The sequence below is a fragment of the Callospermophilus lateralis genome, chromosome 7 (genome assembly GCF_048772815.1).
Source record: "Callospermophilus lateralis isolate mCalLat2 chromosome 7, mCalLat2.hap1, whole genome shotgun sequence".
Taxonomy (NCBI): domain Eukaryota; kingdom Metazoa; phylum Chordata; class Mammalia; order Rodentia; family Sciuridae; genus Callospermophilus; species Callospermophilus lateralis.
The window spans coordinates 101,435,567-101,448,236 of NC_135311.1; the positions used below are offsets into that span (position 1 = coordinate 101,435,567).

Below are 12,670 nucleotides of genomic sequence, written 5' to 3' on the forward strand. Positions count from 1 at the left end.
CATATTGAATACTGTTTCTTAAAAGTTTTACTAATTTTTTTGCAGATGGTGAGAGATGAAAACCTCAAGTTTATGAAGAATAGAGATGTATACAGCAGTGATTATTTCAGTTTTGTGTTGTCTTTAGCCTCACTGAATGCTGTAAGTAGGTGTTTATTTCATTACTAAAGAAATAAGAAAGGATTGCACTCTCAGTTGTTAGCATTCAGGTTAGATGCACAAAGTTCTTCATGTAAATGTGTCACTTATTGGGTGATATTAAAATGAAGGTGGTATTGGGGGTGTATAATGAAGATTGTAAGTAGGTGTTCACATACAGGATTTTTTTTAAGTATCCTTGTTTAGATTTTGTCAAGAATCTAAAAGTAGCTCTGAGGTTGTCATATCAGTGGCTACTGGACTTCGTAAAGATTGACTCTTCCTAATTTGTAATCATATATTGCCAGACTCAGAATTAACACAAGAACTTCTTTTTCTTGAGTTACTATTATTAAAATTTGCCAAAAAGGAAAAATATTCCAAGTCATTTGATTACAGACTATCTTGTGACTAAAGTCTGTTTTGAGAGGACTTCATTAAAAAAATGAGGATCTCTTCTCTTAACCTTTTTTGAAATTTAAATGGAACATTTTCTACAATGAACTGGTTAGATTTTTTTTATTTAACTTTATCATGTATGTCATAGTTCAGTTCATAGTAATGTGTAATCATCTGTAAAATAGCCTTTCATTTTCCCCTTCTCTCTTAGACTAAATTAAAGCATCCATATTATCCTTGCATGGCAAAGGTGAGCTTGCAGCTTGCCATTCAATTCCTTTTTCAAACTTACCTACGGACAAAGAAAAAACTCAGGTAAGAGTGGGATTTTGATAGTTTGTTGTGATAGAAGGCACTGGTTAATTCAAGTTGAATTTACATATTCAACTTTTCAAAATTTTGTGATGGCAGCTAACATACTCAGCTGACTAGGTAGGGGGTCTCTATAAGAAATTTTTAGTCTAATGGGAAAGACAAATAAAAAATAAAAAAGAAATAACTGATGCAAGGCATAAATTAAGTTTACCTCTGGAAATTGGGCAAAATTGTATCCAGAGATTAGTCGTAAAGACATTGGTTGATGTTCTCAGAGAATTTTGAAAGGCAAAAATAGAAATCATTCTAGACAGACAAAAGAACCCAAATAACAGACAAGACCTGGCTAAGGAACTGTGAATGTATAGTTCATTGTGTGTTACTAGTATTTGAAAAAGGGCTTATTGAGCTGAGACTGAACATTTGGTTTGGCACCCACTTGTGTGCCAGAGTAGGGAACTGGGCTCATTCAGCTTGGGATGGAGGATGGTTTCTCAACTGGGCTGCATGTTCAGAGTGATGCCCAGGGAACTCTAGACGTCACTTGCATCTTACTCATCACTGGCTCTTTTCTCCAGCACCTGGAATGGTGTTCTAGGTAAGTAGTTCTTCTATGAATAAAGGAGTGAGGGATAAAGAGTTGAGCAGTGGTTTGCAGGGTATACCTAGAATAAGGGGAGATTCTAAGTGAGAAGACCAGGTAAGAGTCAGAAGACCATTGAGTTCTCTGTCTTTCCCCTTTCACTAGCACAGTGAACTTATTCAAGGATAGGAAAGTATGGAGAAAGATTTTTCAGTTCAACTTTTGAGAAGAAAACAAATACAATAGCAGCTTCGTTTCTGTTTGTAACAACAATCTGTATATTGATTGATCTCAGTCCTTATTTTTGATTAAAAAAGAAGAAAGAATATACTCCTTTCTTCTAATGCCTACATAGGATCACTTAGGGAAATTAACTTCATTACTTATATTTGTGAAATTTTTCATGGCTTCTATATGTGGCACTGAATTTCTGCTTTATTTATATTTACTCTTTGGGGATATTGGGGAATATTACACATGGCCTCAGGAGAATTCTGAGGCCATGTGTAATATAGTCATGTCATCTTTTTAGTCTTTTGTTTTTTTGGTTTTGTTTTTTTTTTTTTTTTTTTTGGTACTGGAGATTGAACCCAGGTGCACTTAACCACTAAGCCACATCCCCAGCCCTTTTTATTTTTTATTTTGAGACAGGGTCTTCCTAAGTTTCTGAGGCTGGCTTTGAATTCATGATCCACCTGGCTTCAGCCCAAATATTTTTACTTTAAAAAGTAGGACATTGATGTCTGTAACAATAAAGTATAAAAACATTAATTTAAGCTATTCCAAAAGTGGGCATTTTTTTAATGAAAAATAGTTGTGCCAAGTAGTGCTATATGTCTGGTCTTTTTTGCAGTTGAACTTGTTTGATGAAGATACAGAAGAGAACAATTAAAGTCTGAGATTTAAGCATCTTCACTTGTTTCTGTCCATAGAGGAGAGGAGGTGTCAAACCACTGGCTCCTGGGATATATTGAGCTGTGTCAGTGGGTAGTCACTGAATATTTAACTTACCCTTCCTTCCTTCCTACCCTTGGTAGGTAGGTAGGTGGGTTGGAGTAATATTCTTTGGAATTATCTGCTGGGACCTAATATTGCTCCTTCATTTTTTTAAAGGGTTGACACTGAAGAATGGATTGCTACTATTGAAGCATTACTTTCAAAAAGTTTTGATGCTTGTCAGTGGCTTGTTGAATATTTTATTAGTTCTGAAGGACGAGAATTGATAAAGTAAGTGTCAGGCTCTTTTAATTTAAAGAAATCCATGTCTCTGTGATTAAAAAGTGAAGTTTCCTGTAACCTTTTGTATTCCAACTCAAAATTATTTTGTTTGGAGCCCATTTTAAACTCTCTTTACTGAAGCAGTGAGGAAATTATTCAGATTACTCCAAAATCATCTCCATTGAGCTACACTCAGGCAAGTGTTCAATGACTGCAAGGAGAGAGTGAGGTAGATGGCCCACCATGTGCTCTCAGGGAAGCAGGTCCCAAACCCTGCTGTGGCAACAGGGGAAGAGTGCAAGGGTCCCCAGGGACTCACAGTCTGGTGGCAAGTATATAGATATTCAGTCTGAGATTACTACATAGTCCAGTTATTGTCCAACAGGGTTTGGATTATGCCTAAAAAGTTATTTCTAAGAATTTTACCCATAGTATATTACCTATAATAGTACATTTGCCTTGTGCCTATGATTTTAAAAAGAAATCATTTGCCTTCTCTAATAAAAATACAAGATGTTCCACCACTCAGGTCAGCTTCTCTATCTTTTCCATCAACTATCTTAATTTTGGGTAATTCAGCATTCATATGGGAGCCAGATAGCACCTTCACTGTTGGTGGGATAATGTCCTGTCTTCTTTACCCCCAGTGGACTCTTCCCTCTGCATCAGATATCAGTTAGCTCATTCTACTTCTAGCTAGTGACCTAGTTTAAGAAGGAAGAGATTAACAAATGAGCACTAGTGGCAAGTTCCACACACCTGCTGGAGTCTATTCTTATCCTCTGTTTTCCTCCTGTTATAGAAGAAGCATCTCTTCTCTCAAAACAAATCTCTATATGGGCAGGTCTTTTCAAGGAAGTTGGCCAGTTAATGATCAACTTCCATTCTTACATCTTCTATCTTCTAGAATTTTCCACTAGGTCACTTTGTCATTATGTAGATATGCTCTGATATGTCTTCGTTTAACCAGACACAATGAAGATTTTAGAAATGCATGTGCCTTCCCACTAGGCAATTGGTCTGATAAGTTAGAGACCTAATTAGAATGTTATGTTTTGTTTTGCAATATTAGGGATCAAACCCAGAGTCTTTGTTGTGCATGGTAGGCACTTGCTATAATACTGAGCTGCATGCCCATCCCTAAATGCACCTCTTAATCCCATATCCCCTTTATCTCCAAGTCTGAGCTCCAGACATTCATTTACCTACTGGGTATCTCTGTTTTTTGATGTCTCTACTTCTCTTCCCTCTGAATTATGTTCATTCAGCAACAAAAGTATTTTTTTTAAATAAATTAGATTGTATTATTTCTCTGCTTCAAAATTCTTCATTAGATTTCCATTGCACTATAATAAAATCCAAAATCATTATGTATCCCACAAGGCCCTACTTGATCTAGTCTTTGACCTTCAAAGCTTGCCTTGTTCACCTCTTTCTCTTTGCTGATCAAGATCTAGCCATCATGGCTTATTGATTCATTGAATGTGCTGAGTCCATTCCTGTGTCTCCTCCCTCCCTCCCTCCCTCTCTTACACACACACACACACACACACACACACACCCCTACCTACAGACCCTTGCACCTGTCTTTGTTCTTTCTGAAACATTGCTCCCTCTCTTCTTTGCCTTCTCCTTCAGAACAACTAAAATAACAGAGTGGCTATCCCTGATCACCCAGTCTAAAGTAGGCTTTTGCTGTTAGTCTGCTGTCTCTGGTTTTGCCTGTCTCTTCCCCAGTAACCTTGGGCTTCTTGAAGGGAGAAGCCAAGTCTTATTTGGTTCCATTACTGTATGCAAAGAGCCTGGCATATAACAAGCCCTCAGATAATTCTTTATACATGCATGTATTCATGTAGCTCATAGTGACCTCTGAAATGCATCTTTGAAATGTTATATGCCTGTCTCTTTAGAATTTGCAATACAAATAATCTTTTACCCATTTTTCCAGTTCATTTCCAAAATAGCTTCTTAATAGGACCTCTGAGCATTGTGTCAGGTATTAGAATGTCATAGAATGATGATCCATTTGGAAAGAACAGCAAATATTTTATTCATTCCTTTATATCAAGGCAGACTAGCTTTTGAATAACTCCTGAGATATTCCATCTTCCTTTGGTAGTATGTATTTTATTGTTTGTTTTTTGTTTTGTTTTTTTTTTTGGTACTGGGAATTGAACTCAGGGACACTTAACCACTGAGTCATATTCCCAGCCCTGTTTTGTATTTTATTTAGAGACAGGGTCTCACTGAGTTGCTTAGGGCCCTGCTTTGGCTGAGGCTGGCTTTGAACTCGTGATCCTCCTGCCTCAGTCTCCCAAGCTGTTGGGTTTACAGATGTGCACCACCATGACTAGCTATGTTAGTTCTTAATATTCCTGATAGTCAGAAATCCAGTGAATTATCTAGTTTTTTATTGTAAGGACTAATTACTTGTCACTATCAATTGCTATGAGTTCATATGTCTAAAGAACTAAAGATTTTTTCCCTAAAGTTACTTATTTTTTTAGAACCTTTAAGATATCTTATGTTGTCATTATTACAATAAAAAAATAAATGCAAGGCTGGGGTTGTGGCTCAAAGGTAGAGCGTGCACCTAGCATGCATGAGGCACTGGGTTCAGTCCTTAGCACCACATAAAGTAAAATAAAAACATTATGTCCACCTATAACTAAAAAATAAATATATATTTTAAAAATAGAAATTTGAAAAAAATAAATGCATACAATACAGGTTGAGTAGCCCTTATCCAGAACTGTTTTCAGAGTTTGTTATTATTGTTGTTAACATTTTCATAGACATGAGGGGACCCAATTCCAAACATGAGTTCATTTATGTTTTATGTATACCTTATACACAGAGCCTGAAAATAATTTTGTGCATGAAGTAATTTCGTGATGTGGAATATTTGTGGTGTCATGCTGACCCTCAAAAGGTTTCAGATTTTGTAACAGTTCAGTGACTAAATATAAGGAAAGTTTTATCTTTTAGATCAGCACCTCTGATGTCTTTTTTTTAGGTAATTTGTAAATGTAGTCATAATTGAAAAAAATAATAATAAAAGTTGCTTACAAACTGATCTAAAGAAACTAAGACTACTAACATGAAGGATGGTTTATATCTTCTAAGTTTTTTATTTTAGAAATTTTTAAACATACACAGAAATTGACAAAATAATGAATTATCTCATGTATTCTTTTTTTTTTTAAGAGAGAGAGTAAGAAAGAGAGAGAGAATTTTTTAATATTTTTTTTTTAGTTTTCGGCAGACACAACATCTTTGTTTGTATGTGGTGCTGAGGCCGCACACATGCCAGGCGAGCGCGCTACCACTTGAGCCACATCCCCAGCCCCAACTCATGTATTCTTGAGTTGTCAACATTTTGCCAGTATATGCTTCCCTACCCGACCCCCAAGTAAATTTCAGTCATACCATTCACTGAGTTTTCATCACACGTTCTCTCAGGTAGAGTTTTTGAAAAAACACAAGCACTATCATTTTACATTTTACCTTCTACATTCAGATATCTTCCACTTTCTCAAAAATATTATTTTATTTTACCATCAGGTTTTAGACCTGAATCCGCTCAAACTCCTAGAGCTAAATATTACCAGAGTATTTGTTATCTTTGAAGCATTTTTATAGTTGCCACTTAGAATCCTAGTGGATTTTGAATGTGCTTTGTTTCTCTGACACTATATAGCATTAAGAATTGAAGGAACGAGCAATAGTGGAGTGACCTCAGGAATCCCCACTTGCCTGTGAGCATGTGCTAAGGCTTTCCAGAGACCCAAACTAGCACTTCCATGTAATTGTGCTTATTGGCTGTTAGGCAGGAGCCTTGTTGGACAAGTTGGGGTTGCAAAATTGTATTCTGTTTTTTACATCACATTTTTCTTTATTTGAGGATTTTCTTGTTGGAGTGCAGCGTGAGAGAAGTACGAGTTGCCGTGGCCACCATTCTGGAGAAAACCTTAGACAGTGCCTTGTTTTATCAGGATAAGGTCAGTCTCATCTCAGACATTTTATTTATACATTCTGTTTTTACCAAATGTTATCAATTGCACATAATAAGACAGAAAGCCTAGAATTGAAGTCTGATTATTTTGTCATGTGAAGTGCACCTTCTGTGAACTGACTTCTGATATATGCCAGGGTAGAAGGCATTCTGTCCTTTTGTCATGTTCTAGAAACCAGGATAGGCTAGGGATTCAGGTCCACTTTGGTCTGCTTCAGGATTTTCTGTCTGGAACACCCCTCTTCAGAGTCCCCTTAAGCATTTGTGTTAGACCTCTCTGAACCACTAAACTGAGTCTAGACGCTAGTCTAGGCATTTTGAGCCACCTGTGACCTTTTCTAATTTAAACCTGCAGTTGGAAACCAAACCAAGTAATGCCATTTATCCAAGGGCACTGACCAAAATAGTTCCTTCATGGATCTCTATTATTACCTAAGCTTTGTTTATGTTCCTCTGAATTTTTTCTTCTTCTTCCCAACCCTATTTTCTGTAGTATATTTTCTGATTCACAGTTCCACAAACACATGTGCTAAAACAAACTGTAGTGTTTATTCCTATCTTCCGTCCCCAAAGATTTTTAAGTCTTGGGAAAATAAGTGGTATATACTATAAATCTGATTTTTCAATCTGTTATTAAGTCCTTTCAAATACAGCAGTTACTTCCCAAGTTTGCTGTTTCAAACAGCTGGCACTACATGGAAAACTTTGAAAAATGTTATTTTTAGAACAAATTGGCTCCTTAACAAACATTGTCTGTAGGCAGTGTTTCTCAATGAACTGAATAACAAATTCTAGGAATTGTTGCTTCAAATTCAGATGTAGGCTTTGCTTTGCAATCTTAAGTAAGTTCTTTAAGGAAGATGTTGATCCATATTCAGTGCCTGGCAACTCAGCACTTAGTTCCTTCAGCATTGCCTGACCCAGGGTATGCTGTTAGACCAGACAAGCCCAAGAGCCTTGCTCAGTCCAGATGAACAGGAAGTCAAATATGTCCTTCAGGAGGGTCCTGGAAGACTGTCCCTCAATTCCAGGAACCATTAGGAAGTTGAGGTTTACTCTAAGGCAGTGGTTTACTTATCCACTTAAGTAACCAAACCATTATTCAAACAAACCATACCTGGATGTAGAATATCTAAAATAGGTTATTGATAGCTGCTTTGGGCCATTTGAATGCCATTGCTCTCAGATACCCCCATGGAAGTTTTCTAAGATGCATCAAGAATCCTTAACACAAGGACCATCTCACTCTCCTTCTCCTGTGTACCAATCAACCCTAACGAAGGAAAAAGGTAGAATTAGTGCAGTTTCCGTGCACATGGGGTCAGGCTATGGCATCCCACCAGTCTCTAAGGGCAGACAGCATGTAGAAAGGAAAGGCAAGGGAGTACAAAAGCATGGAAGCCATTTGCCTAAGTAAATTCTATTTGATGCCTAGCTGATGTATTTTAATGTCTGTTTTTCCCCATAATGGAAATGATGCCTCTTGCCACCCACTTTATATTGGAAAGTACTTTGAAAATGAAGTGCTGTTTAAATGCTAAATTTCACTGTATTTATGATGGGTGTGACAGGATGGATGGGAATATTTCAGAAGTTTATGGACACCACCTTCAAAGGATTAAACCAAAAAGAGTAGTTATCCTGGTCTTAAAGTTCAAATCACAGATAAATTTCTAGGAACTTGTCCAGAAACAGTTGGGGTGGGAGGGAAAGAAGAAGCAATGTCATAACCAAAATAGTTTCTAAACAAATAAAATGTTTTTCAAAGCTTTCCATGAGGCGTCAGCGGGCTTTCAAGTAAGTTCCCAGTTGAGTTGGTATTGCCGTTGTCATCCTGTCAGGCTGTTCTCTCCATTTGCTCCATCGGCTTGGTTTCTAGCCCCTCTGCCTGTGTCTGTGTTTTTATTCTTTGCATCTGTGACTATGTGAAGAAGCAGCATATGGAGGGAGGGAATTGGAAGCATCTCTCCCCTGAATACTCCACCAAACCTTTTTAAGAGATGGAGGAATCGACTCTGGAGAAAATGTGACCGTTAGGTAGTAGAATCATGCCCTTCACTCTAAATCAAGGAAACAGAACTAGCTTTCCTTTAATTATTGCTAAGTAGCAGTCTTTCCCTGGAAAATAAAACTGATGATTCTGGTTTTGCTCTCCAAAGCATAAATCCATCTGAAACTGAGACTGGATTATATCGGTTTCCTTTTGTTCTTATGATGGTTTACTTCAAATTAATCCTGTTATACCTGTCTTACATTCTTTTTCTTTATGTAATTTTCTCTTTCCTCTAACCAGTTTAAAAGCCTTCATCAGTTACTGGAAGTACTGCTTGCTCTTTTGGATAAAGATGTCCCAGAAAATTGTAAAAACTGTGCTCAATACTTTTTCCTGTTCAACACTTTTGTACAAAAGGTAAGTGAATTTTTTTCTAATACAGCCAAGTTAAAATTGAAAGAAGTTTTATACATGGAAAAATTTAGACCAGACATTATCCCTCCTATGTGATACAGTTTTATGAATGTTTCCTCTTCAAATTTTAAATTACGAGATTATTTTTTGCAAAATTGTGACTATCCAAGTAGTAGGTATAGTTAATCACTGATAGTGGTAGTCCTCATTGAAACTAGTAGTTATAAAAGCAGAGACTGGAATGATATTTACCCGGGCCTTGGGAGTGGGGTGATTTTATGGTGGTGTTGCCACAAAATAATCGTAATGTGTAAGTTAGTCAACAATGTATATTTCAAAATAGAATATTTATATAAGTATGTGCAATTTGATTTGACAATTAAAATAAGTAAATAAAAATTTAAGGCTAATATTATTATTTAAAAAAAAAAAGAAACTAGTGGTTACTTGTATGTTCAGTGGCCACTATGAAACAATGTAAGGCTCAAGAGTTTTTTAAATTAGATTTTAACAAGTACTTGCTATATGTAAAATACATGGACCAGCCTGCATTGTGGCACATGTGTGTAATCCAGGCAGCTTTGGAGTCTGAGGCAAGAGGATTGCAAGTTTGAGGTCAGCCTGGGCAAGTTAGCAAAACCCTATCTCAAAATAAAGTTTGGAGCCAGGGTTGTAGCTCTGTGGTAGAGCACCCCTAGTTTCCAATCCCTTATACCACACATACAAAAAAAACCAAAACTGACTTCTTTAAACTTCTCAATAAACTATATTATTTTAAAACAAGTTTTTTGTCTGGGTCGGAGTATAATTTGTCGTTCTCAATGTCTCAAACAGCAGGGTATCAGGGCAGGAGATCTTCTCCTAAGGCACTCAGCACTGCGGCACATGATCAGCTTCCTCCTTGGGGCCAATCGACAGAACAATCAGGTAATGTCTGCTTTCATGTTCCCAATGGAATGGCCAGGAGTTTCACTTTGTTTCTCTTTGGAGATGACCAGTATTTTTAATTTCATAAGAGTCTGGGTACTAGTACTGTGTAAACATTAAAAATCTTTGGAGGTCAGTGACTTACTTCATCATAGAGTTCCAACTGAAAATAGCCCATGGAAGTGACTTACTAGAATATCAGTCACAGTGTGTCATAGGAGAGAAAGTTGGATGCTGATAGAAAGAGGGCAGAGTTCAAGATACATCAAAGAATAGGTGGTTTTAGGTGTCCTTTCCTCCTTCTCTGGAGCTGTGAATATTTTTGGTGGTGGTTGGAATTCATATGTGAAGTTGGGCTTGTAAACTGAATAACGTTACAGATACAATACTCTTAGTCAAAAGAAAAGAAAGTTATTTTATAATAGCTTTGGATATATCCAAAAATGACTGTTTGAAATTTCTATATTGGTATGTCTTCCTATCCATTATATTTCTTTTGTTTGATAGATTTAAAATATGTAAAATGTTAGCATACAGTGATGGTAAGTACAGCTTATGGAGTGCTTATTATTTATCAGACACAGTAGGCCACTTTGTGGTGGACACTTTATCACTGTTCAGTGAAATGGGTGATTTCTTCCCCATTCTCAGGCAAGAATTAAAGCACAGTGGTATTAAGTAGCTTGTTCGAGGTCACAAAGCTAATGTGTCAGCCAGGCAAGGATTGAGACCCAGCTCTGAGATTTCACACCAGAGCCTTTCCACTGGGTGTCCTAAATTGCCTGGGCAGTTTTCCTTTCTTTGTTGAGGGGAAAGACTTACCACCTGGATGACTCTCAGCTTTCTATCAGGTCACACTGATATTCTTACTCTTTAGTAGTTAAAAAAGAAAAAAAGAAAAAGAAACATTGCTGGACATAGTGGCACATGCCTGCAATCCCAGCAACTTGCAGGATCCTGAGTTTAAAGCCGGCCTCAGCAACTTAGCAAGGCCCTAAACAACTCTGCGAGACCCTGTCTCTATGTAAAATATTAAAAAGGGGTGGGAATGTGGCTCAGTGGTTAAGAGACCCTGGGTTCAATCCCCACTATCAAAAAAATAAAATAAAACAAGTGCTGACACTTGCAAAACAAGTAGCATGGTCTGGGCATTTAGATGTTGGACTTTTACAATGTGCTTTTTTCATTTCAGGCTTTTCACAGGGATTCAGGGATTCCATTGATAGTGGTGATTTATTCAATTCACTGTAATTTGATTGCACATATAATGTGTACTATTTTACATTTATGGAACACACTAGTTCTGAAAATGTTTTCATTTTTAATATTTCATTTGGTTTTCACAGCCACAAAGTAGACAGAACAGATAACATTATTTCTGCCATTATATGAAGAGATCAGACACTGTTAGGGGGAATCCATGCTCTCTTACAGTACAGTTGAGTAGCTGAGGCAGGGCCAGGCCTATCTCCGTCCAGCCTTTAGGTTTTCCCAATATCCTGAGGCACAGGAAAATTACCTGCATGTCCTGAATACTTAGAACCCAAATTATACACATGAATGGATTGGTTTTAGAATCTGAGTTAATGTGTCTGGGGAAACACTTAAGATAGCTTAAAGCTTGTGACTTCTTTGTGCATTGTCCTCTTCTACCCTAGCATTGAGATATAATTGTGGCTAACATGAACCAGCAAGTCTTTCTCTTAACTAACCTATGTTTTTTCTACTCTGATGGCAGATACGCCGATGGAGTTCAGCACAAGCAAGAGAATTTGGAAATCTTCACAATACAATAGCATTGCTTGTCTTGCATTCAGATGTCTCTTCCCAGAGGAATGTTGGTGAGTTTTAATGTGTCTTTAATACATCAGGAACATGAAGAGATGCTGAATCTGTCTAACATGAAAAAACTGATGTTAGCAATTACATGAATATTACTTGTTTTTCAATATTTGAGGAAAACAGTCAGCTTTTCATAGCTATGACCAAAATGCCTGAAAAGAACAACTTACAAAAGAAAAAGGTTATTTTTGACTCATGATTTTAGAGGTTCAGTGACTCTATGGTCAGTCAATTCCATCACTCTGGGTCCAAGTGAGACAGAGCATGGTGGAAGGGCATGGTGAAGGAATGCTATCAACTCGTGGTAGCCTGGAAGCAGAGAGTGAGCAAGGAGCCAGGGACAAAAGATAAAGTATAAACACCAAGTGCGTGCCCCAGTGACCTCCAGACACACCCCACCTGCCTATAGTTACCACCCAATGCAGTAGTTCTTTGAAATTATTAATTTATCAAATGGGTTAATCCACCAGTTATATTACAGCTCTCATAATCCAATCATTTCACCACTGAACATTCCTGCATTGTCTATCACATAAATTTACTGGGAATACTGTATATCCAAATCATAACAAACACTTTAAATTTTTGTTTAATTCATGTTAAACCTCACCTTATTTTACTAGCTTGTCACAAAAGGAAGTCACAAAATGACTTAGTCATTCCTTTGAGGGATAGGAGGAGTTTGTATGTTTGTTTTTTTAAAGCACTCTAGGATTACAAGGTAATTCAGAGTTCATTCCTCACTATAATTTGAGCAACTGATACTTTGAGAAGAATAACCAAGGTACAATTTGGAGTCTCCTAGCTATGTGATTAATCAAGCCAC

At 37.1% G+C, this 12,670-nt stretch overlaps 1 protein-coding gene across 3 annotated transcripts in view; it reads left to right on the forward strand.

Moving 5' to 3' along the window:
- The window catches only part of Usp24 (ubiquitin specific peptidase 24), a 131,193-nt gene that overhangs the window by 103,733 nt on the left and 14,790 nt on the right, over positions 1 to 12,670 (forward strand). For all 3 annotated transcript variants that reach the window (XM_076860291.2, XM_076860293.2, XM_076860292.2), the window contains exons 53-59: positions 46 to 141; positions 749 to 852; positions 2,549 to 2,662; positions 6,558 to 6,654; positions 8,962 to 9,078; positions 9,910 to 10,002; positions 11,741 to 11,843. In XM_076860291.2, the coding sequence (XP_076716406.1) occupies positions 46 to 141; positions 749 to 852; positions 2,549 to 2,662; positions 6,558 to 6,654; positions 8,962 to 9,078; positions 9,910 to 10,002; positions 11,741 to 11,843 (724 nt within the window). The remainder of the gene's footprint in view (positions 1 to 45; positions 142 to 748; positions 853 to 2,548; positions 2,663 to 6,557; positions 6,655 to 8,961; positions 9,079 to 9,909; positions 10,003 to 11,740; positions 11,844 to 12,670) is intronic.